At 39.6% G+C, this 27,067-nt stretch overlaps 1 protein-coding gene across 3 annotated transcripts; it reads right to left on the bottom strand.

The window, feature by feature from the left end:
- Positions 1-27,067, bottom strand: UPF3A (UPF3A regulator of nonsense mediated mRNA decay). Of its 3 annotated transcripts, none has more exons than XM_042805927.1 (10): positions 26,813-27,067; positions 24,805-24,911; positions 15,650-15,756; positions 13,574-13,672; positions 13,373-13,483; positions 9,888-9,943; positions 9,638-9,796; positions 7,723-7,883; positions 4,088-4,382; positions 1-1,132 (listed from the first exon to the last, which is right to left on the bottom strand). In XM_042805927.1, the coding sequence occupies exons 1-10, from the start codon at positions 27,026-27,028 to the stop codon at positions 959-961; spliced, it is 1,485 nt and encodes a 494-aa protein (XP_042661861.1). In that variant the 5' UTR covers positions 27,029-27,067; the 3' UTR covers positions 1-958. The 3 variants fall into 3 exon arrangements, with proteins under 3 accessions (XP_042661861.1, XP_042661860.1, XP_042661859.1); XM_042805926.1 differs by having other exon boundaries at positions 4,308-4,382; positions 26,813-27,058; XM_042805925.1 differs by having other exon boundaries at positions 941-1,132; positions 4,144-4,382; positions 26,813-27,058.

Below are 27,067 nucleotides of genomic sequence, written 5' to 3'. Positions count from 1 at the left end.
TTGACGTTCATGTGTGTTTATTTTCTTAACAAATAGAACTGCAGAACGTTCACGTATCATACATCTTCCAAATCCTGCAACCGCAACTTATATGAAACATTAGCATATAAAAATTCATCACTGTACAACCACCTTTTTTTTTTTAAAAGTCAGTGTCAAAAACATAAAAAACCATCTAATTTATTAAAACCAGATATATTGTTTAAGTGCTGAGGTTTGCGTTAGCATTCTTCTGTTTTAAGCACAAGAATCTATCAAAACATAAAAGGCAAAAGTGGCTCAGAAAATGACCAACTCTCTCACAACATACTTGTAGCTGCACTAACACTTATCTGACGCTATAGTTAACTGGAAAACAATGTAAACACAATGAGGTACAGATACCAACGGACACTTCTCACAACTGTGCAAACTGTGGGCCTCATCCTGCAAACGCTGCTGGCTCCAGAGCTCCCTCCCGGGCCGGCCCCACCGCGTCCGGCTGCAGCCCCCAGCCCCTGCCCCTGCCATCTGCAGGAAGGGGGTCCTGGGACCCTCGTGTCACGCACCAAATACCTTTAAAGTGCCTCAGATTTCCAACTGATGTAAATCTACATTTCACTTCTTTAGACCTGAAAAGGTGAGACAGCTTCTGAAAAGTCTCGTATAAACACTCGTTTAAAACTGTCAGAGGTTTTCTATTTCAAGGTAAATCTAATAAAATATTGAACCGCTTTTAGATTAGGCAAATAGTGTTTGCGTCGCTTTTTGTAAAAAAGCAACTATATTCCTTTGCTGTAAGATACTTTGTACATCTCCAGTCACTCTTCCCTTTATTTTACAGAAAGTAAGAGGCAGAGCTATTCTAATGTTGTTGGTGCGATCGCCTGTGGAGTTCTGAAACAGCCCTGTGGATTTTTCTGTGACGACACGGAATCTTACGTTCATCCCTTTTCACGAGTCTTTCCTCCCGTTTGTTTTATGCTGCTTCTTCGCTCTTCTCAGAACCACCTCCAGCTGAATTATCTGCCTCGTACTTTTTATCAAGAGCATCTTCAAAGGCTTTCCCACTGCAGTCATAGCTTTTACTTGTAGATCCCGTATGTGTTCGAATGCGAGCTCCTGGCTGGTATAACTGCATGGCTGGGCGATCCTGGAAGGAAGGAGATGTGGTTAACGCTCCGAGAAACCTGCGTGGGATACACACGTGGGATTGTGAAGCAATGAACGTTTGTGAAGAAAGCAGAGTTTGTGTTAAATCACATTTCATAAGGCCCGGGAAAAAAAATGGAGTGTAATGAAAACTGACTGTGTATTTAATACCTGTCTTGTTTATAATACTATTCTTGGGAGCCAAGCATTTTGAATAAATGAAGAAAGCTGTAAAAATTAAAGATCCTACGATGCGCTTGATGTAAACAAGGAGAAATATTGAAGACACTTATCAAACACAGTATTACAGGTAAAACCCTGAAAAATGTTGCTACCTTCACTAACATCAACTGAGAAGAACAGTAGCCTTGCAGTTGTTCTAGAACAATGCACGCTTTCAACTCTGCAGATGAATGACAAATATTAAATGTAAGCATAAAGAAATCAGACAAGCCAGAGAACAGTTTAGCCAGGTAACAGCTAGAAAATTATCCTCACCTGAACTTTACCAATTGTTATGTGTGCTGTGCTCTCCAAATCATCTAACATGACCACCATTTAAACACGGAATGCACATTTAAATTCTACAAGTCAAAATAAAACAGCTCCACTTCATCGTGCCTTCCATGCTAAGTGTGAGAGTAGGGGAATTCACCCGCTGATAATAAACAAAGTAAGTACAGCTTGAGCACGCCCAGGCTTTGTGAGTGACCCAATCATACATACGCTGATTTGATCACTGGAAAATGGAAGGAGGAGCCAGTTTACAAGGAAAAGACACCTCAAACTTGCAAATGGTGATGTTCCATAGCTCCCGAGAGCACTTTTTATTCTTGAAATTTCAGTAACAGAGCATCCCGTTTAGAAACTCTGCTGAAGAAGTCTTTTCCTAGTGAGAATGTTTTACTCTCACAAATACCATTTTTTAACGCTATGAAGCAACCCATTCACCAAAACCTGAGCTTTCTGAGTGAAGTCTTGTGTGAAGTTTAGCAAACAAAATTAGAACTGTCTATTTTTAAGACAGTAGTAGAACACTGAAATTGTCCTACATCAAACTATATGAATTTTCAATCGCCTTCATAATTTTGTAGTCATTCTGGTGTTTTGTTCTTTCATTCTTTTTTATTCTCAATACGCATTTCCTTTTTTTCTTTCTTTTTCCTTCACCTTGGTCTTTTTCACTCCACCTTCTTCTCCATCTCTTTAGACCAGAAATCAAGATTCACTATTGGGCCATAAACTAGATCATTTTAGTCAGCGCTTTGTAGTGTGGTATGAAATGCCATATCTTTCTACCTCACAAACAGCTGCAATAAAACTAGATCCTCTGACAAGCAGTGCCCATTGGGGAGTTCATGATAAAGGGTTCAAATGATTTTCCATAGCACAGACTCTGTACCCTGCAGTTTGCCTGAAAGCTAGCGCAACTGTTACTTAGACTCGAAACTTCCCATTTTCTAATTCTTATCAACTTCAGAAAGAAGGTCGACCTCTGCCTAAAAACTTGTGGTGGCATTGTTAATTCTATAGGTAAGCTGGAAAACTTAGCCCCTAGCTCTTATCTATGTGATAAATATGCTAAGGAAAAAAAGTCACCACGCTGCAAACAACTTTACTGATACTGCTTGTTTTGTTTAGGGAACAATCCAGCACTTGACGTGTGGACTAATCCAGAGACTCAGCGAGCTACGAGAAGTACGGTGGGAAGAAATAAAAAGGAGGCAGCTTCTTAAGGCTTGACAAAAGGACCCCAAGACCCACCATCCAGTTCCAAGGTTGTAGATTATTTCACCAGATTTCAAGAGCAGCGTGGCAAGCATGAGGAAAACTGTCTGTCCCACCTTCCCGTTTCTGAACCAGCCATTTTTCTGGACTGCTCTGCAGCTGGAGCTGCTGGTGTGTGTGGAAAGTAGCTGATGTGTATACGTAGGTAAATCTCACCCATGCTGCCCAGCTGACCTTTGCATAAACAAGAAGCAGGGGACACCAGGCTGTGTTTGCACACGGTGACTTACTTGACACCCACAGTGAGTCCACCTGGACTCGCTCTATGCGCACTCCATGCAGACTCACTCTGCACGTGACCAGTTCATTCCTTGTCAGCCTCGGCACCCACCACAGATCAGTCACTTGGTTTGAAAGAAGAGCTTCACGTGCAGAATAAATTCCTACACAAAACAGCGTCTCCTTTGTGGGAAAGCAAGGCTCGGAAGGGAGAGAGAGTGAGGATGACAAGGAGGGCCACCTCCTGAAAAGACCCTGGCACATCCATGAAATCAGGCAGCCTGAGAAAACTGATGCCCATGCCTCTGGGAGAGAATAAGGGGCAGCTCTACTACACACCCTGCTCCAGGCCCCGCCTGCGCTGGGCTTGCACCTGCTCCTTCCCTGACAACCACCATGAGGACAATTTGTCCTCACCAAACAACAGCCTTTTCATACTGACAGGCACACAATACTGAAGCATCTGCACATTCGCATCCTCCAAATACAATGGTCTCTGAATTAGCTATTTATTGAAGTCCTTATAGTTCCTCTACCAAGCAATGCCTGGCCAATCCGTAATATAATTTATGAGCTGGGTAATGAAAGTACATTTTTAAAAGTGCCACAGTTTTTAGATTTCATTACAGATCAAAAGTATAACAATTTTTAATATACTCATAAAATACAAGGCTTCCAAGAATAGCATTCGAAAAATGCTAGGGTTGAAAGGAAGAGAGAAAGGCATCTACATATTGTAAATATGAATGAGCAGAGACCTGTAACCTTAACTTATTTTAACCGCTGTTGTCCTCTGATAACAACAAAAAGAAGTCTAGGTTTTACTGAAAACGAAATAAAGAGCTGCTTTTTTTGAAAAAGCATCTTTATGCTGAGTTTGCAAAAGTAAAACCTGCGATCTTGAAGCATATGTAACTAATGAAAGATTATCCTAAATGAATAGAAGAACCTTATTTCTTATGCGCTCCTTTTTGGATGCCATGTCATCACACTTGTCCTCTTTACCCAGTTTGTCTACTGCCTCCACAGTGAAGCTGTAGTTGTAGTTCCCTTTCTTTCCTCTGTCTTGGTTGTATCCTTTCCCCCATTTCAGCTCCTCTTCATTCCTTCTCACAAACTTGTCAAACTCATAGTGAGCTCTATGCTTTCTGCCATCATCCAATCGATACCTTTGTCTTTCAGGTTCTTTTTCTCGAAATCTTCTCTCCAAATCTCTTTGCTCTTTGTCACTATCATTTTGTGACCTACAAGTATGTATAAAAAGACAGAAAATCCAAGCAATTAACGGTAAAAAAAGCTGCTGAAGGATACAATACAAAGCCTTCCTCTGACTTCAACAGTATTTAGAGCAAATGTACAGCAAGGCTGCCTTCTTCTCATTAAAGAGGGGTTATGTGCAATTTTGCTGAATGTCTCATCCATTTATGTCCAGCCCTTGACTATGCATTCAGTTCAAAACGGCAGACAGAGATTTACAAGCAAAACCAGACTTTTGTGCCACTGTTGCGGACGGCCCATTCTTCAACTTTTATCCCTCTTTGCAATCCCATAAATAGTTCCCCAATACTCTTCACATAAACACAGGCTGCATGATTAGCTCTTGTGGCCTGTTCTTGAGGTGACTCACGTGTGTAGGATTCCCTTGAAAGGGAACATTCAGGGCCTGAAGGAATTGGGCAGGTATCATGTATCAATTTGTAAAGTTTTATGACTCTATTAACAAAAATTATTCACTGGCATTGCAACTTGCAGAAGGCAGTTGTGAAAATGAATACTTATGTTCCTGGCTTTTGTTTCTTATGTCTCCAAGTAATTTAGCCTACCTTTGCATACTTTATTTAGGCAAAAGACCATTACCTTACCACAACATAATACTTAATTTCTGCTATGCTGCAATGGGTTTATATTATAAAGTCTATTAGTTTGCAATATTTTGCTGCCTGTCTGATACAATTCTCAGCTCTCTTATTCACTTCATTGTTCCTGTTCAGCAAGTGGGTGCTTCTCTCATACAGCCAAACTGCAAATAATGAAGAAAGATTACAGAATAGATTGAACTTTAAAGGGAGCAAACACAGGCAGTTTCTTTTTATATATTACATACATATAAATACTTGAAATAGGAAAGATGCTTTTGACAATCTGATTACATTTTGGGAATCAGCAGACAGAATCAGAGAGGATGGAGATTTCCTAATAGTGTAGTGATCAAATAGTGATATGCTTCTCATTTGGAACGGGTTAAAAGTTTATCTTTCTATATCGCTCTTTTTTTTTTTTTTTTTAAATAGCAGAACTGTGAAAATTGTCAGCCTCTGCCATGAACTTGGCCATTGATGGGGCTGCCAAGACAGGTGCCCCATCTCGGGAAGAGCTGGAGGTCAGCAACAAAACCCGAATGACAGGTAAGTTATTCAGCATTTCGCAAGACTCTGCTTGTGTCAGCATAACAGAGTCACTAAGAGGAAGCGATGTCCCAGCAGTCACAGACACCCAAATCAATCACATTTACGGAGATGCTGTACCGGTAGCATAGATATCTATATATAAAATACTGTGTTAACTCTCAGGGGGTATGTGGCTAGAAGTTGTTTTGTTTCGTGTTTAATATGCTATTCTAGACACTAAGTCCTAGCAAGGCTCAGAGCACGACCTTCCAAAAAGCCAGAAGGTCCCATCTCGGTTTGCTGCTGTGGCATTGCCTGGTCCCTGTTATTGTGGGAGAGGAAGAGATGGATGTGCCTGGTGGGGAGATACAAACTCCAGCTCAAGAGTGGTTCAAGTAGCTTTCTAAAATTCAGTGATGGCGAACAGGCAGGCAAGAGTGGAAATGGTGGGGTAAGCAATTCCAAAGTATAGTAGAAGAAAAAGTTACACAGCCAGAGAAAGAGAAAGCAGAAATGAGTGGAAGTAAAGGGAATGGAAACATACTTCTGTTTGGTAAAGTTTCAAACTCGTATGTGACCATGTACACTCATGCACCTATTGAGGTTTTAATTTGTGGTAGAAAGTTACCTCCACTGAGCCTTAAAACATGGTTTCAAACAGGTAATTCAGTCTCCTGCACGTAGAGTTGGAAGTTACAGTTTATTACTGATTTCTGAGTCCATGACAAAGTAGTTTCAACCTGCATTCTCAATCCAGATAAAATAGCTCATAGCTTGCTAGCTAATCACACCCAGTAATAATCATGATGAAATGAGCACTTGGACAGACAAGGTAACACTTACTGTAGCTGCACAGCCAAAAGGATTCTGGTTTACACCTGGAAAATCTACATTAATGCCTTATTAAACTTACAGGATCAATAGTAAAAATGTTGTATGGTGCTACGAAAAGCTTAATACATAAAAAGCCTTATTAGCAAGTGACTGACTTGCCCCTGCAAGTGTTTCTGTTGACCCTGTTCTGTTTCCTTTGTTGAAAAACATCAGTGAAAGAGTTGCTGAGTATTTTCAATTTCCATTAGAGAATAGGAAATGGGAGTTTTCAGCATCTTTCCGGTCATACTCAATGTACCGAAACACTGAGCCCATGTTTGAAGCCCTTAGTCAGAGACAAAAAAAGATGAGTTGCTAATTTCTTCAATTAGCCAATTCAGTAGGTTTATTTTCCAGTGTTCACAGTTTCTTTGTTTTTCTATTTGACATTATGAGAACATTTGCAGCTCCTGCATGCTTTTCAGAAAAACCAAGAACCTATGTGGACAAAGGGAAGATTTAAACTACTCAGAATAGGCAGGTAGCCTGCAAGGCTCCTAGAGCACTTTCTCAAACTTCCTCTAATAATTTATATATAATATCTTAGGTAACTTATTTAAATGCTCGAGATTGTCCTTAGGTACTACAAAGCACTTTTGAGAACTTAGCTGAAAAACTCTACTGAAGAACAAAGTATTATTTATCTCAGCCGTGTATTATTCTTAGTTGTGTATCTCACGTATCTTACAGGTGGATGCTGCTTGCGATGGGATACACGTGCCAAAGGACAAGAGAGAGCACCAACTGCTGAAAACATCTGTAGGACATTTCCAGGCTATAGTAGTAACAGAACTGAGCTGTAACTCTTGTTCCTACTATTACATATGTAACACAAAAGGCAGTGGGAGACAGAGGCAGCCTTCTACATGTGTCTGTCACAAGGCTATCATTCATACCTTAACTATTCTGCCATTTACCAAACACATTTATATATTTATTGCAGCAAAACCAAGTGTGAAGGAAAAGTAAGGCATCCTAACCAATTTAGTCTTTGACATCAGTAATGGAAGGAGGGCCTTACCTGAGCTCTTGAAGGTGAACAGGTGAAATAACAATGAAACTCTGAGTGACTTTTCATGCAGAAATCCTTCCCATCTGGGATTTCCAAACATTACAAAAATAACAAATTTCATCCCCTAATACTGCCATCAGGTCTATAAGCTGTTACTAAGCTCTTTTTACAAAAAGGACAGTTCACACACAGAACAAAATCAGTTCTTTGCTGACAAAACATCCAGTCAATGCACCACTTGTATCACGTTCAAGCCTTGAGATGAAAGCATTTAGAATCTAAATTGAAGCCTAGAAGTTAAATCTTACTTACTTTTCCTTAGGTTCTTTTAGTGAACCCTCCAAAGATTTGGATTTTATACTCCCAGATCCAGGTGATTTATCCCATTTGTTTTCCTCAATGTCAGCTTCTTCACCTTTTTCTTTGTGCTTTTCACTGGACAGTTCGTCTCCTTTTTCGGGCTTCTTGAGAAGCTAAGAGATATTTGTTTATATTATGATGCAAAATTTTTCTCCTCTGTTGTAACAGACATTTTAACAGCATATTAAATATATCAGTAACCTATTGAGATTGAAAATCTTATTTAAAAGCTAGGAATGTATTTTACAAAGTATGAAATTTAAAGTTATTTTAAAAGGGTAGTTTACTTTTGCTGAGGAGTGATAGTCGTTAACAGCCATTCAACTGCATACTTTTAAATATGCTAGGAATACTGGAGAAAGCACCTACCTACTCTTCTCTCCTGAGTTTTATATAAAAGACATTATTATGGTCTACGATTTCTTCAAAATCATGTAACAGAGCTCAATGTTATTGCCAATAAAATAAGTAGAACTTCTACAATGCTACAAAGAGAGCAGGATTAATACTTCACTGCTTGAAATATTATATATAAAATGTGTGCCACATAAACTACTTGGGATAGACTGACATACAGAAGAAAATGCTTAGTACAAATACACCCTGAGAGAGATACAGACTGAGGAAAAAATTATTATATTGGCAAGAAAGATCACATGACATTTTCACCTCAGAGATCGAGATTTCTAAGAAGTTTGTTGCTTTCATAACAAATTACCCACAAAGGGCTTGAGTAGTGTCTAGCATTACAGGAATAGTATTTATAGAAGGACCAACTGTCTCGAACTATTTCTCTAACATTTCAGGAATAAGAAGATCTTCTCATCAGTCTTTTTAGTCTATCAGTTCTTCCAAAATGAGCACAGGTTATTCTTTTCCTCTATTTAAGACTTCTATAATGTTTCTCTCAGGTACTATTTTCCTTTTCTCTCAGAGACAAAACTTTTAAGGCCACATCACCACAGATATGTCATAAATACTGGGCTTTTTTGGAGAACCAATTTTGGGTAACACATTTTAAGAAGTCAGTCCCTTCTCTTCTGAACTTCTAGAGTGTTCTTCTTTATGCCCAGATATGAAAAATCTGTAATTTGGCTTCAGAACTTACTATTTGTACACATCCAGGTGAAGCAAACTGTTGTCCAGTGAGAGGAAAGAAGTACACAGCTCTGTGGCTTCTCCCCTCCACAAGACCTGTAGTGGGTCTGTGCGTCCTTGCGTTAAGCTACAGATTTGTATCGACTTTCCTATTCGAAACAGCTTATAAAGCCTTTCCAATACTGCAAAATTGAGTTCAGATGAATAGCTTTCATCTATGTCTTCTTATACAAATAAGGTTTTAAACGTCCAGACTTAATAGCACTAAATACACTCGCCTAAGTGAAGTCATTAACAAAGCACGTCCGTTCAGGTCGTTATAAGGCAGCGCAGCCTGAAATTAGCAAGACTTTGTTATAACTTTGGTCGAACGTACTATTAAAATTCATCAGTTCTGAGCATAAACACAAAAAATTCTCTGCACATATGACTAGATGAAGATTTACATGACATAGTGTTAAAGCCATACCTGCAATAATCTTCTGACACAGAAGAATTTGGTTCTGTCAGATTATTGCCACAGAATGCAGTGGTGTTTTATAAAGGCATCTGAGTTACCTGCTGGAACTGCATCAGTGCATCACTGTACCTGAGGCAATCAGTCACACTTTCAAACAACACTACTTAGTCAAAGTCCTACATTACTTTCCCTTCCAGTCAAAACTGGTTCGGTAGCTCCACACTGTACTGTAGTACACTAATTAAACAGTGAGGCACCAAGGGAACTTCTGGGTAACTCCAAGAGAATAACCTTTTTTCATTAAGGTACCTTGATCCTTATTTCTTTTTCAGAAATTTTCTTCTGCTTCTCCACTTCTTTTCTTTTACGTCTTTCTTCTTCTCTGCGCTTCCTTTTCTCTTCCTCCCGCAGGCGTTTCTTCTCCAATTCTCTCCGCCTTCGTTCTTCTCTTTTCTCTTCTCGTATTCTCTGAAGAGGTCAAAATGATTAATTGTAAATTGTCCAACCGAAAACCATGTGAAACATAAATGTTGAACTTCAGGCAAAAGTCTGAACGTACCTGCTTTTCTAATTTTCTATTTTTAATATATTCCAAAAGGGGTGTTGTTCTTCTAGCTAAAACACAAAAAATTTGTGATATAGTGTTCAACTCCTAAAATATGTACTCATTTCTTTACTTTAGTACTAACCCCTTTTTTCTAGCTTTATCTGCAAGGGAGCTAAATAATTAATAAACCTGTTTGTTTTATATATATGTTTGAAGGCATTCCCATCATTCTGCTTTAGAAACACTTTGTTGCTTTTTTGCTGTTAGGGTTAGAAGCAACAGAGATATGGTGCATGATAATTTGACGCTTAATTAAGAATCATATCCCTTCAGTTCAAAAGAATGGCTTTTTTCTCTTGCTCATCAAACAGTTATTTCACCAAAAAGGAAAGAAATGTGTTCAGAATCTATTCCTACATTTTAATTTTGTACATCAAAACCTAGCTATATTGCTCTTCACATACAGCCCACATTAGTGTAATCTCACAGAGCACTTTTCAATCCCAAATTTCAAAGTACATCATGAAGGAAACATTTTCATTCTCGTATAATATTTCCATTTAACTACCATTTAGCATTCACCACTCCATGGGAAAATGGGATGAAAAAGTCCTAAGTGGTTTGTCCTAGGTTACGTAACAAAGTATCAGCAGATTCAATACAACTCTGTCTTCCAAGCAACAAATAAAATGCCTCATCTACTGGATCACACAGCTATTTTTATGTTACAGAGCTTCCTCTACAGTCCAAAGTCTAGCCTAATCCACCTGCTTCAACCATCCCCAAATTCTACAAAAACTTGGAGAACAACATTACATTTTATATCATGTATATCATTCATGACTGTCAGTACTGAATTCAATCTTGATTTCATGTACTTAAGCTGTGAGTCATTACAACAAATTTTGTCACTCTTAGACGTCCCAGGATAGTTACAGATAATGGTTACTACTAGAAATTGCTCTACAGTTATGGATACAATTCTTCCTCAAACCAGAAGAAAATTTAATTATTGGAATGCATGACAGGATTTGGAAAAAAAAAAAAAAAGAAAAAGAAAAAAAAGAAGAAATAAAAAAATGTTTTCATCAAATTTGAAATGGCATAGCCGAAATCTAGACACAACTCACATCACAAAAACATTTGAATGTTTTTGTCTTGAAAGTGTGAATATCCTGGGGGCAACCCATTCATTAATGATAAAACCTTGTTACGCAGTTATGAATGAGAAGGATTGATAGGATTCACTATTTATTTTTAGCAAGTGTCAATGGTCAAAAGCAACAACAAATAAAGACTGTTGATTTGAGTTCTTCCTCCCACCATCCCTGTATTTCCCATGCTACCACCCCACCTCTCTTCCACCTGCCCATAATTTTGGACAAATTTTAGGTCCCCAGCATCCTCTCTACCAGTCCCTCAGTCTCCTGCTCCTGAAAGTTCCCCTGTCTGAGCAGTGTCTGCCTCTGGGCACTTTTACATGCTGAAAGTGATCACAGATTGTAACTGGAGGGTCTGGGGAAAGGATAAGCTGCATCGGGGGCCCACAACTTGACCTTAGTCATGACTACGGCTGCGGGGCAAGACGTTTAATCAGAAATTATAACTTGAAGTTCAAGGGAGAGAGGCAGTGTGATGAGTCCTATCAAAAGAGGAGGGCAAAAAGTAATGTTTATCAAACCTGAATTTTACCCATATTATTTATGGGCTTTACTGCAAATAAAAATCTGAGACTTTTCTTAAAATGTTTAAGAAATTCTGGAAGAAAATAAATTACAAAATGAAGACCTGTGTCAGCAGTAACTTCTCTATTTCAGCTACAAACAAGACAGAAGAATGAATTTATCTTCAACTTGTTACAGAGAAAATCCGTTCTATCTCTCTGGCACACTGAAGCTGATGAGCTAACGCACCTGACATGATGCATAAAACATGTTGGTTTGTGGTAACACTACCTGAAGAAATGCTGAGAATGTGAAGCCCAATTCTGCCAACAAAGTCGTGGGCATGTCTTGCATTAACTTCAGTAGGAGTAACACCTTTGAAACTGGACATACAAATAAATCCTTACATAATTTTGCTATAAACATGCTATCCACTGAAGTAATCCTTGTTTTCATATTGATAGCAATAGGCACAGTTTTGAATAGCAGAAAAAATAAAGCAACTAATTTGATTTCCTGGGATTTAACAGAAACAAAACACTAAAACCCCTAATATAAAGCTGCCTTCGGACAATATTGCTACTCAGAAATCTGCAACTCTCAAGACTAATAATTTTCACTGACAGAGTAATTTTAAGTTAATAATCCTTCCTGAAATTGTAAGTTTTTTGTAAATTGTAAACTTCTTAGAAAATTTTGACTGCTTTTACTCTGCTGTCAAATACTAGGGAAGATTTGGGGTAAATAAAAATTGTTGGGGAACTTCTCCATCTAGAACAGCAACAAAGAAGTTTTATTGATAACAGAATTATCTAAATGTCCTTACTTCTAACATTACCATTTTGTCTAAATTGTTTAAGTTCCAAATCTCTCCAGTCAACTCCCAAACAGCAGTAACAAGCGATAGGACAAGAGGAAATGGCCTCAAGTTGCGCCAGGGGTGGTGCAGATTGGCTATGAGGAAAAATTCATTCACCAAAAGGGTTGTCAAGCACTGGAACAGGCTGCCCAAGGAAGTGGTGGAGTTACCATCCCTGGAGGTATTTAAAAGCCGTGTAGATGTGGCGCTTCAGGACATGGTTTAGGGGTGGACTTGGCAGTTTTAGGTTAACGGTTGGACTCGATGACCTTGAAGGTCTTTTCCAACCTAAATGATTCTATTCTATGATTCTAATAAAAATAAGTGGCTACTTTTACACGGTAAAGAAATAACAGCAAAGGACATTTTTTTTTTTCCTACTTGCTTGTCACACCTAGTGAAAGAGTAAGTGTTCTGCATGTTGTCACCTGGAGGTACAGGACATCAATATTCTGTGTCAACCTGAAAGCTCCATACTGGCATTGAAGATTTCAGTGTTGATCTTACTAAAGATTCCCCCTGAGACTGTGGAAGTCATGCTGCATGCATACAGAAAACAAGGTGCTGCCTCACTTTCAAAGCTTTTGCAGGATCTTGACCATGAGAACAAAGATCATTTCATGCTTCTCGATAAAAGCAGCTAACATCAGGGATCGATTATTAAGTATTCAGCTATTTTACCTTTGAAAAAGAAATCTGCCATCTTTTAATACATATGTAAATATTCACAAGTATTAAGGACCTATTTCTGAAGCCACTGTGCATACGAAACTTCCAGTGAGGTCAAGTGATTCCATGTACAGACTTAAAAGAACAGGTGGGGTGTTTCCTGCCACTACTTGGCTGGATAACAAAAATTTAACTGCAATAAACTCAAATCTGTTAGACTGAAAAGGTCACCTCTTGCAGGTAATATCATAAAAATATAAAATTATTTAATATTCTCAATAGTAAGAAAAATCAAGAAAACAGACCAATGAGTTCCCTTGTTTTGGCCTCAATCTCTCCCAAGAGAATCTCAGGATTGGCACAGATTTTCTCTTCATCAGCACAATAACTCTCTAAAAATTTCCTATATTCTGGATCTGTGAAGAAAAATTTTTGAGTTAATACTTTGCAATGCATGACAGAAATGGAATCTATTTTCCACTGCGACACCAAGAAAGTATGTTTACCGTCTTCAATGCTCCCAGCTTTGGCATCTTTCTTTTTCAGCTTCTTTTTTGAAATCTTCTGGAATGGAGCAAATTCAACCACTGCAGGATACTCCAAACCTTTAAAGAGATAAATGCTTAATTTTTTGAGGGGGAGAAACATTCCCTATACCCAAGTAAGATTTTAAAAACTCTTGAAACTTGTGTTGCCCAGTCTTACTTGAGATTAAAGGTGAATGTTTCTACAATCCCATCCTAAACTCCTAACGAAACATTACATGCAGCAATAATTTAGATTCAAAATAAAATACATTTATAATTATATACATAAACATTAAATATTTTTTGACATGCTAAAAAAAGACTGCAAAAATTAAGATGACTACTGTTGCACAGTAAAATTCCTGCGTTATCATTTGTAATATTAATTCTTTACAGATATTGATTAGAAAAAATCACATAAAATCTCAGCCCGGTAAGTGATAAGCACTACTGGGAAATGAATCTGAAACAGTTGAGTTGCCTCTGTAAAGTTTCGTTTCCAAAAAAGCTTAAAAAATAAGTAAATGCTGGGTAATAAAACATACCACCTTCTTTCAGAACCAAAACTGTCAAACAGCATGTAGAATTGTATGAAACTTCTGGTTTTCTGCATACGATGGACTACACAACTTCTTGCCTGTGTTTACTGGCACGGATTCTTTGCTGTGAACTCTGCCTTAAATACTGGATTCTTCTTTGGACTGGAGTCAGAACTTTGTGTAGCTTTTGAATTTCGCCCGGTTTCCACTTGCAGCAGGTTCGAAACTACCTTTTGCTCAAGTTCACCGAAAACTTGGCTTAAATCTGTCAGAACATTTGTTAACCCTAACTGAACCTGGTAATGCTTGTTTTCATTTTAGCCTCATAAATGCAATGCCGCCACAAGCCTCACCAGAGGGCACCTTTGTTCAAAACCTGTGCTTTTTTATTTGCACAAATATTCATGTCAAACTGGCTAGCTGTGTCCAAGCTCAGTTTTGCAATGAACAGAATATTCTGGCTTCAGTTCAGCGTAACACTGAAGAATGTGCTTAATCTAGGCAAAGTGAAGTCTTGGCAGAACCATAAAAATAGTTTCTTTCTAGTTTTTCATCTTAAACAGCCAGAATTTGAAATCTGGGAATCACACACTGCAAGGAATGTGGTGTTCTCCATCTCTTAAGAAAATCTATCCAAATCTGATTATGTTAGAAGCCTATAAAATACCTCAGGCGGCAAATGCCGAAGAGGTATTTGTTACACAAATGGCCTCTTCAGAGATTAACTCTCCAGTGAGAGCGGGCAACACTACTTTTCACAGGACCTCCCCTCCACAACACTGAGTGTACAGAATAGTCAATGTCTATACAAGAAACCCACAAATCTCTCTCTCTTTTATACAACACATGCAATTTTTTACAGAAGTTATGAGTGACCAAGACAAGGAACTGCTAAAGGAAAAGCACCATTTCTTGGCTATGGCTGTTTCATGCTACTGTCATGCTACACACCTGTATTAGAGAGTTTTTCTTTACTGTTGGGCAAATTTTTGCAGACTGAGCATGTTAAAGATGGTCCTGAATTTTGTCATTCTTCTTGGAACTCAACTCAAGATGTCTGCAAATGCTCTAAAAAGTCAAACTGTACATATCTCCAAGCGGGCAACCAAATTGATGAAGTCAAGTTTTTGTCTTGCTTTTTAAAAATGGGAATAAGCGTCACAACTTTATCTCACAGAAACACACTGAAGATGTAACAATTCATGCTTGCATGTTACTGTTGAGATGAATTTTGAAACTTGCATAAGATATTTATCTTAATAGGATCTTGATAGTATATTGCTTAAGGTACAAGAATGCAGATAAAACATGCATACCATGTAGGCAAGCAAGATGGCATGGACAAATATATTTTGCACTTCATTATCTTTTAAATACTAGATTTTAATATATTTTTATGTAATTAACTGTGTATTGAGGAAAAAACACAGCATAATTAGAAAAAAAGGAAGTCAATTAATGTTCTAAAATGATATATGCATATATGCACACTTAATATCTTACAAATAGTCCAAACCTTTATTATCAATGAAGACATAGCCATCAAAGCGATCTCTAAAAAGAAGGATGTCCTCAGGATTTCTAAAGTTAATGTATGCTCTTGAGTAGAGATGAGGATACAGGCTGCAACAAGAAACAATTTTCATTTCTGTTATTTACTATTCTGTTCAGGACTTGAAAAAAAGTAAAACTAGAAGGATCACACTGAAACTCTCATCTTCGAGAAATGGCTACCTTAAACATGCATACTGAAGTCTTTACATACACGTATCTAATTATACATATGACAAAAAGTACAACCAAGTTCCTGGATGTAACTGTGAAATTTATTCTGAACAAAGACAAATACTTCTAGTTGGTTTTGTCTCCCTAAATTGCAGAGCATACGCGTCCATTGTGCAGGATCAAAGCTTTAAGTCTCATATTTAATGATTTAAGAGTGATGAGTAACAGCAGTGCTTTTGGGGAACTTCTTGGGCATGCTAAGAAAGTCTTCTGTCACTGAAACAGAAGGTAAATAAAAGCTTCCAGTGAAAGGGCAGTTGTCAAGCTGTCACTGTATTTAAAGAGTATTATTACTGTATTTCCACCTTTAAGAAAGATTAAATAACCTAACAATTGTCAAGAAAATCCACTGAATTATATACAAATAAATAAACTCCATCTGACATACATGTGTATCAATATATATGCAAAGTTTAGTTGTGAAGAACCGTTATTGTGAAAATCCAAAGTATTTCTAGCAAAAGAAAAATCAGGTACTTACCTAAAATAATTCCAATTCTTCAAGAATTTATTGGTATAGATCCTACTCCAAGGGGTAGGTTTAATGTGCCTGATCAGAACCTCAGGGCTGGCAGACCAACAACCACAATGAAACTGAGGTAATTTAACGAATTACCACCCATCAGCTAAGCTATTGTGAGCCATGGCATGTACATGCTTTAAACTCCTGCAACCGTGATATAAAATAGTTTGGCTTAAACTGCCTTCAGTGATGGCAATGCATTGCACCAGGTTTTCTAACGTATCTGAACACAAGCCCGTAACTTTAAAATACCTGTGTTCATAAGACTATTGCCACGCGTCCTGTCTTTAGACAAACTCACCACCAGCAGCAGGAGACAATAAACACACAGTGGTAACTGTATTTCGGTTCCGTAACTACTTCAGAATCAGATTTCAATGAGTGAGAAAGAGCAAAAAATACAGGTTGGATCACAGGATCCACACCCATGGAAGCTCAAAGTGACACAGTTACAACAAACCAAGTCATTTTTATTTTTTCAAATGCGCATCCATACAAATTCTACTTTGGGTGTTAGAAGGTGACCATACAGAGCAGTGTTGTTAATAAATCACCAGTGATTTTTGTAAACCCACTAAGTTTGTGTTTGATATTCAGCCAGTGGAAATGTTTAAAAAAAAACAGAGGGCTTTTTAAACATAAGTATTTTGCAAGTATCAGCTACGGAGTGTTTCTACAACATTGAAACAAAAAGGGGCCCAAACAATAGGCCTCAAACCAAAGTTGACTTCTGAGTGAATTCCCCGACCAGCAATCAGCATCTTATCAGCAGACTGAAGCAACCAGTATCTTATCAGCATGAAAATGTAACCCTGGGAACAATCCTTGGGAACTATAAGTAAACAATAGGAAGTAACTATAAATCCCAAATGTAAAGAAAAACAGAAACTCCTCAGACATGCCCGGATCCTGGCCAGATCCGGACACGCCTGAGTGAGGCATATCAATCTACCAGATATCTCCTGTGCGTTTTGTTTAGACTTGTTTGTTAAATTGTGTAAAAGCTGGACCCTCTCCCAGCACAGACGCAGACCTCACCTACGAGTGGACGCCCTGCATGGGACTTCCCAGCTGCCGGGAAAGGCTCTGCGACCCTTCGCTGGGACGGGGCTCCCCAGCTGGTGCACGGGTCTGGATGATGGTAAAGTATGAGGGCAATTGGTGATGTATCTTTCTTAATCACTATAGCTAGCTTTAAATAGTAATGTCTAGGTGCATTACCTTGCTTATTCTTTCTGCTATTTCTACTATAGTAAAATTTCTATTTCTACTAAAGTAAAATAAGCCTATTTCTTTAGCTTGGTGTCTGTGTCCTTTGTGTGAACCCCGTCAATTGGCAAAACAAACATGCAGAGGATAAACTTAATTCTAAGGAAGAGCTATTTCATCCATATATACTCACTACATTTTGATATTCTAGGGTGGGAATAGCACCGAGTGAACTGTAAGCTGGTAACCACAGATAGGCCTGCTAGGGCATGGCCAGAGCTAGGCTGCTGACACAAAGCAGTGCTGAAAGACACCAGAGGCGCGGCGTGCTCCCTCATTCGCCGCAGCCCCCACGGATGCCACACAGCTGCGGACCGCTTGCAAGCCACCTCCGGACAGCTTGACCAAATGAGCACGGTGGCACGGGGCTGGGTTTTGTCACTGAATCCTCTGCAAGCAGATTTGCAAACCTTCGCTCTGCTCATGTAACGCAAGGTAACCTGAGGGTGGCTGTGGAGTTACCATCAAGATGCAAAGCAGATGAAACAAGCCAGTTTCCTTCTCGTTGGTTTCAAAAGAAAAAAAAAACAACAGAAACAAACAAACAAAAAAGATGAAATGTAACAGTTTTGATAGTTACCTACAGTTAAAAAAAAAAAATTAAAAAGGCCTACAAGTGTATGTAAAGGAAGAAATTTTATTGGGGCAATCTGTGCTGGAAGAAGTGTCTCTGTGTTGCCTGGTGGCTGGAACAGTGAAGAAGTCTCTTTGATAACTGGTGGCTCCCAGGAAAAAGTAAACTTCCTTCTCTGTCAAGTGACTATTCTTATGTTTCCTGTTCTTTGATGTTTAAATTAAACAAGGCCTGATATTAGAGACTGATATTGAAGTGCTAAAGATTCACAAAAGAAAACCAGGAATCGGGAGGGAGGGTTATTCTTCAGCCCAGTTATTATTATCCGAGATTGAGAAATTGGGTTTTAGTTCCTAGCCTAAACAACTATTTCAGTGTTTTATCTATCTTATTTTTGTAAAATACTAAAATGTTCCATAGATCAAAGACTGGGACTCAGACAACTGTGCCCCAGCCACTACATTATCATAGCACCTCTCTGTCTCAGCGCACAGCAAACAGCTTCATCATACAGTTGGATTTTAGGTTTTTTTCTGCAGTCACTTAGCACCTTATGGTTGGGCACATAACCATTGTGAAACAAAACTGAAAATACAAAGACTTATTCGTTCCTTGTTTCCTTTAGCTTGTACATCAACGCCATCTGTTTCATCTCATTTGGCAACACAATCTTTTCCTGGTACACAACATAATGTTTTTCTAACATTTTCATTTTAGGCTTATCAGAGTGAGTATCTTTCAGAACACAGAAACATTTGATACAGTTATTAAGTATTTATTACTAAGAAAAAAACGAGTCTCAAATGTATAAGCAGGACTCCAGAAAGCAGAAGTTTACAATTTACCTTGCAAATAAGGGATCCAATGTTGTTGCTATACATTAACATCTTCAAGAACTTCACTCACATCAGCAGAAACATACAAAAATATAAAAGCATATTTGTGGGCAGCACAATATTGATGTGCACAGTAGCACATTAAAATAGCATTGTCTGTCCATTATTGTTGCTATGTATCAGGGTAGTAGGTTGTAGAAACACAGCTATGACAATGACTAGCAATTAGAGGTTCATTCTCCAATGGAGCCACTTCTGCAAATGAAGAGCTGGTTCTCGTATGCGTGCAAGTTAGCTGTCAGAGGTGAGTGTATAAAAGCCAGACCACTGTTTCAGACCCCTGTCTCAGGCTTCTTACCCAGCAAAGTGTGCAGTGTGCCTAAAAAAAAAAAATGCATAGAATTCACTCTCTAAATGGGAAGCTAACTAAACCTAGCAACTCAGAAATGTTTAGCACTGGCCCGCATATAAATACTGTCTCTTACTCTGGGTTTCAGATACCTGACTCCCAACTGCTGCTCCCCACCCTGGAGTCCCTCTTCACCTATCCACTGAGAACTCACCAGCATGACTGCGCAGCCAAGAACACACCAGGCTTCACAGGGCCACAGACACCCTGTGGCTAACAGACCCTCTTCCTTCAAAGAAACACTCCTGCTCTGCTTTTGTACTTTGGATTCAGCAGCTACCGGATAAAATACAGCTTCTGCTCTTCAGGACCTTCCCTTCCAGCTGAGTCTTACAGAAGGGCCACTGGACTTTGTGTGTCTCCTCCTTTTTTCAAGTATCTACCAGCACAGATTTCATGCAGGATTTGAAATTCAGTTTTGAGGTTGCGTGGTTAGTTTTATCATCAGACAGCTGGTTCTATTTTGCCATATGTTTGCTGTCTATAATGCTGCCCTCCATCCATATCATGTTTTAGACAGATGCACTGCACATGATGTTGGCATCTCTGGGATATCACTTAGAGCAACCTCTATGGAAATAACCCAGATGAGTCTGTACACATTTCTTCAGTATAACACACTGTTTCTTTGGTTTTTGCTGTGCACTCAAGGGTATTCAATCTTTTAGGTTATGTGCATCTCTGTAATAATTAGTCTATCATTCTCTTTAAGCTCTTTTGTAATAATTTTAGTAACAAACACATTCTAATAGTTTACTACTTCTACAAAGTATCTTTTAACACAGTTGTGTAAAGATTGGAATACAGAAAAGCAATTTTAAATAGTTATCTACAATATAAACAGCAACATTAAACTATAAAAACAGCCATCACATCTTATTAAAAATACTTATCAACTTACCAAACATGGTGTGTATATGCATTTAAAACAGATACACTTACATGTATAGAAATATATAGGTCTCTACATATAAATTTTGGAGTGTTACATAAAACCTCCATCCACTCATGTATTACATAATAATTTCTGATCAAACAGATAACTCATCATCTATATTGTCACGTCAAGCCAAAATCCACTGGCCCTCATCCTCTTATCTCTCACCTTCTGTGGTCATTCACATAGTGGATGGAACTGGCATAACTTTAACTCAGCCTTTCCTTTTTACAGATATGAATGAGCACAATTCCCCTGGCAGAGGAGCAGAAACACTGTGCGGTTGTGCTGACAGACCGTCAGTCATTCCGTCCAGAACACAGTAGGGGCGCTTCCCTTGAAGCTCTGAAGGCACTGCCCCATGGACCTGCAGTTCCTGGGTGCACACCACCCCCCTACAGCATTAATGCTATTTGCCTACAAGAATCCCGAGCAAAACGTTGGAAAACGGTTATGAAGGGACAAGGAGGAGTCCTGTTTACAAGAAGCTTTATCACTGTCTGTCATATACGCCATGGCACCAACTCTTTGACTGGCTTTCGCAAAGCTGCTGTTCAGATCTCCCTACTTTTACAACCTCACAACACTATCAACAACCCCCCGCACGCAGCACTCAGTGCCAGTCCCAAGGGATGACCCAAATCCTGCAGGGCCAGAGCTCAAGCACCTGAGTCAAGTTTTAGAAGACTCAAACGTTTACATACAGACAAAAAAAAAAAAAAAAAAATAAAATAAAAAGAGTATCTGGAAAAAATCATTAACATTTGGAGTCTGAGAACAAGGTAGACTAACGGGAAGGCAGTCTTTATTATCTGCTATAGATAGTGTGTCTATCCAACCATCCCTACAGGCCATAGAATCAGTCACAGAAACAGTGTTTTGTTTGTATTCTGACGTCAGTGTACAAAAGAGAGGAAATGTAATGCAGTGAATTGGATGAATCTGAAAAAATGAACAAAACACAACGCAACAGTCACTTTCTGAAATTATTTTACTGAATGGATGTATCTGAAAAATGCTGTACATTAATGACATTACTTATCAAATGAAATTTTAATAAGTTTCATAGCCCGCCTATAATAAGACATTGTAAACTTAAACATAACCTTTAGACTGCAAAAACAGAGAAACTGGAGTTGATACACATATCCTGTTTGCTTTGTCCTCTAGTGTGAAATGACCATGGAAATAAAAATGTAGAAACAGCTATAGTTAGAACTGTCTAGTCCTTCGTCTGACAGCAACTAGTAGAAGATGCTTAGAGAAAGTTTAGTAAAAAGGGGAAACCAGACACTGACACTTCACCTAGCGTATCATTTCAGCTACCTGAAGCCTAGAGACTGTAATACAGAACATGTATCCTTGTGCTTAAGAGGTTTTCACAGATAAATATTTGCCTAAATAAGTATATGTCTAACTGTTCCCTGAACCATTTTCAACCTCGATTATTTCTAGCATCAGTTTCTGGAAAGGAGTTCTATGGCTTAACAGTGTTTTTTGAAAAAAAAATTAAGGTTTGTACTCCACAGTTGAAGAAATCTGAATGAGCTCTTAGAAACTTCTGTTATCTAAAGCTAAACAGGATAGGGTTAAACTGAAACGTTACAGTTCTTAAGGCAAATAGGTCTGCTTCTTCATCAAAACATTTGTATGCCCCTTTCTCTTTCCAGCAAGCAGATCCTCTTCATGCAGTAGCTTCTACAAATCATTCTTTTGTTAGGTAACATGAAATTTGCTTTTAAACTTCCCATGTTTTATTACCACTGAATTCTCTGGATCGGTTGCCACTATGCACACAGCACAGGATCTAGAAAAAAGCTAATCAGTGAAAGACAGAGGGCACTGTAGAGAGAACATGCCCGCCTTGTCCTGTAGCTCTTCCTGGTAGCTGGAATGGCATGAAGACACATCCACAGAAGAGTTTTCTGAAATTTTGTGAACTGTCTGTAATATGACAGATTACTGCAACACAATGCTTTATGCTCACAAGAGTTCTCTGCTGGGTAAGAGGAGACTAAGACTGACTGTATTAATCTTGTCTCTAACTTAAACCTTCTGAAAGTTTACTGTATATCCTAGAGTATGTGAACATGTAAAGAGCTGAACCATAAACAGATATGTATATGGGTATGTGTCAGCATTCAAATAAAGGGGGCAAACTGATCCTGGCCAGTCAAAAAAATTAATAATCAGTCAAGCCAATACTCTGCAGAACTACAGCTAAATGTCCACTTAAACTGTGTAGTTGCTGAAAGAAGTTGTAGCCATACAAACCTTGTAAAAATAAACTCTTTCTGAAAAAATACATCTTCTGTAGGAAAGCATAATTTTTAAGAAGCAAGATGAAACAAAAAAAAAGCATAAAACAGTTCATGCTGAAAAATTCAAACTTAAATGAAAACATCTTTTTCTAGAGTGCAGACGTGAAGGCAGAAGAGAACATGAATTCAAAACTCAGGAGGAAAAGAACATTTTTCTCCCAGATCATTATTTTATTACAGGGCTCATACACAGGACTGAAGGAAACTGACAATCTAAGTAGCACATACCAGAGATATCACCGTTCAGAAAGAAGTTTAAAAATGTGTATTGTTTGCTTGCTGCATCTTGAAGTCTAGCAGCAAAACAATGTAAGAAATACAGCTTTATTTTCTTCACACTTGTTATTTTTAATCACCAAAACCTGCTCTTCAAGGCAAACAATTTTTTAAAGTTTTAAGCATGTCCTCATCCCTCTATCAGAATGAGCTCCTGTGTCATATATGCCATCTAACAAACTTTTTCATACATACACGTATGTTCTGTCCCTAGCTATATTAAAGTACATGACAAATAACACAGCATGAGAGAAAAAACACAGTATCTTTCAGCAGTAACGTGACATGGATGAAATTAAATGACAGGAAGATTTTTGAGTACTCCAGATTTCATCACATAAAAGTAGAGAGAAAACTTTATATGTACAACTGTTGTCACTGCCTTCTCCTTTCTAAGATGGCTGACTCCCTAAATTCTTAAGCCAACAACTGCTCTAGAAATTTAAAATTCTAAGTTTTTAACTGTTTCCTGGCATTTGTGCAGCTAAACACACTGAAGACAGTTACTACTCTTCAGAGAATTTTTGGTTTGCCCTTGATATTTTCTCCTTGTCAAATGAACAGGTGGGACAGAAGCCTCAAAGAGGCTCATTTGGAAATACAAAAGAAGAGGTTCAGAAGAAAAACGTATGCAACTACAAAGACTTTCAATCAGACTAAACTCTCCTCTTTCCTAACTTCACATCCTTTGTGGTTGTACCAGAAAACCTGTGGCACCTACTATTTACTGCATGTATGTGTAACCGTCTGGGTCAGGCAACTGCCATGAAATTTCGCTAAATAGACATTTGTTCCTCTCCAACTGTAGAACTGACTGAGAGAACCAATACAGTCAGAGTTAACCATCTAATAACACAGCGGTGGCAAGAACTAGCAGTATCCTTTCAAATGAAATCAGCCCAGGAACCAGCCCGTTCCAAGTGTAATTTGCCGCGAACGATTCCCTATGAAGGAAAGGCTATCTGTTCTGGGGTGGGGGGTGTCACCCGTAACTTTGAAAGTTGGTCAGCCATAAATATCCAGGATCTCTCCGCAGTCAATGGGAAGAAGCCGGTGCCTGTGGAGGATGACTCACTGCACACTAAGATAGGCTAGGACAGACAAGATGGATCTCATACTTTAGTTTTTCAGAACACATGCAGATGTAGCATACCAGAGTATTTTATTTATTTTAATGGTTAAATTCCTTCTCTTCTGGAAATCGTTTTGTTCAAAAGGGAATTGTATTTTACCACTGCAATACTGAGTTAATTATATAAATATACTAGCAATTCTAATTTATTTTAAATCAACCACTATTTCTTTTTTTGTTTTGAATGAGACAAAAATAGAACTGGATTATTTGAAAAACTGTATGAAATAAATATAAAAATATGTGAAAAACCCAAAGAAACTAAGCTCAAATGGCATTCATGAAAAAACTTTTGTGATACTTGCCCTAGGTTGACTCTTCACAGCCGATAAAAGTCTGTTGCATTTTATAAATGAAAGTTAAAAGAAACATCAAGACTTCAAATAAAATGATGACCTACGCATACAGAAAATGTTTCTGTTTTAAAATCACTGGTATAAATGAAAAGGGCATGAATGCATTATCTCTGCATATGTATCCAGCTTTTCACAAATATTTTAAGTAACTAACAAAACAGGCTTGGTGGAAAAAATATGTAATTTGGTACGTCCAAAATACCTTAATTAGGTTTTAACCACCTGAAAACCTGCATAAGCAGGTCATCCTCACCTGGGATCAGCAGTGCAAAACTCAAAATAATCATGGGCAGGTAGAGGATGTAGCTGTTCCTCCAGTTGCTCCTTAGTTAGACAAGGAGGAAGCCGTCGAATAACTACCTGCATATATAAAAGAAAATGGAGATTTATCTTTGATCTAAATACTGTAGAAAAGAGACTAAAGAAATCATTCCACTTTAAAAGCTCTTACTCAAATTGAGGACCTCAGTGGGACCATTAGCCTCCTAGTGATTTACCTTCTTGGACTTCCTGACAGATGGAACAATTTCCCTATCTCAGCTTTTGCTAGCATTGTGAAATTGTAGGGTAACTGATATATTCTGATGAAAAGCTTGAGAACCACTGCAATTTAGCCAGGAACACAAGAAATTAACAACCAACCATAAAAAGATATTGACCATACAAAATTTTTACAGTATGTATTTAGAAAAATATTTAAACCAGCTTTTAAAACATTTATTACAACAACATTTTAGTGTATTAGGTTTATGTGTCCAGGTACTGGCATTGGGGGGTGCAGGGGTGGCCTCTGTGAGGAGGGGCTGGGGCTGCCCTGTGCTGACCCACCCCCGGGGCACAGACGAGCCCCTCAGCTACAACGGTGGAACCTCTGGGAGAGTGTATTTAAGAAAGGCCAGAAAAGGCTGCACAGCAATGTGTGAGACAGAGGAGCGAGGGGAGAAAAGTGTGAGAACCAGCCCTGCAGACACCAAGGTGAGAGAAGAAGGAGGGGAGGAGGTGCTCCAGGCACTGGGGCAGAGATTGCCATGGAGGAGACCGTGGCGAAGCAGGCTGTCCCCCTGCAGCCCACGGGGGACCCCATGCTGCAGCTGGTGGGGATGCCCTGAAGGGAGCTGCAGCCCATGGACAGCCCACGCGGGAGCAGGTTTTCCTGCAGGACCTGCAGCCCATGGAGAGGAGCCCATACGGTGGAGCAGGTTCATCCCGAAACCCACGGGGAAGACCCACGCTGCAGCAGTTTATGAACAACTGCAGCATGCAGGAGGGACACCCACCCGAGCAATTCATGAGGGACTGTATCCCACGGCAGGGACCCCACGCTGGAGCAGGGGAAGAGTGTGAGGAGGAAAGAAAAGGGGAAAGGAGCTGTTCTGCCCCCGGCACCCATTCTCCATCCTCCTGCACTGCAGGGGAGGTAGAGCCTGGAAAGGAAGGGTGAAGGGCTGGAAGGTATTTTAATCTTTGTTTCTCACCACTCTAATTCTTCAGTGAGCAACAAAGTAAATTGATTTTCTCCAAGCTGAGCCTGTTTTGCCTGTCCTGGCACTTTGTAAGTGATCTCCCCGTCCTTATCTCAACTCATGTGTATTTTCATCTTATTTCTCCCCCTGTTCTGCTGAGGAAGGAGTGAAAGAGCGTCTGGCAGCCACCCAAAGTCAACCCACCACATTCAGGTAAAGCGGCAATAAGAAAAGCCAGGAAACCATACGGAAACCTGGGGGACAGAACGATGCCAGCATAGAAAGCAGTAAAATGGCCATCGAGCTTCTGGCAACCTACCTCCATTCCTTGTCAATATCTGAATTTAACCTGACCCAAGCTAAAGTGATTTTCAGCGCTACAGTTTTCCAATTAAAAAAAATGGGAACAAATAAAATGTCCCAGTACTCTTTGTAAGAATTATTTGAAAAGCGCTCGAATAAAGCCAGGGAGAGAGAGATGCTCTTGCCCTTGCAGGAGCTGCTTAGCCACACCAACAGCCGACCTCGATTTCTGAAGAATTAAAGGCGAAAAGGCACGCGGGGGGAAATCTCAAAACACTGACGTGAACAACCGCCCTCGCTTCTGCGGATGAAGAAACACGCGTTCAAACACCAGCGTCCCCCGGCATCAGCCTCTCCAGCCCGTGGGACGGGGCCTACCTGGGCCACGCTCCTCACTGCAAACTCCCCCTGACGCCCAGGCATCTCCCCCCAGAGACGCTCCCGCCCCGGCCCTCCCCCCACGCGTGCCCCTCCCGCCCGCTCGCGCCCCCTCACTTTGCTCAGCGCCGTTTTTTTCTCCTCTCGCTGTTTACCGGTCGCCGGGTGAAGCGGCGGCGGGAGCGGGGAGGTCGGGGATGGGGGCGGAGGCGGGTTGGGCGGAGCGTCCGGGTCGCGGCGCGGCGACTCCCGCCGCAGCGAGACGTCCATGAGCCGCTTGTCGCGGCCGCCGCCCTGCCCCGGGCCCGGCCCGGCCTCCCGCTCCGACCGCATGCGGCCGCCGCTGCCCGCAGCGGGGCGGAAACCTCGCGA

The sequence above is a fragment of the Tyto alba genome, unplaced genomic scaffold (genome assembly GCF_018691265.1).
Source record: "Tyto alba isolate M040663 unplaced genomic scaffold, T.alba_DEE_v4.0 Super-Scaffold_45, whole genome shotgun sequence".
Taxonomy (NCBI): Eukaryota; Metazoa; Chordata; class Aves; order Strigiformes; family Tytonidae; genus Tyto; species Tyto alba.
The sequence above is the reverse complement of the archived record's forward strand: the minus strand, read 5'-3'. Positions and strand labels throughout refer to the sequence as shown.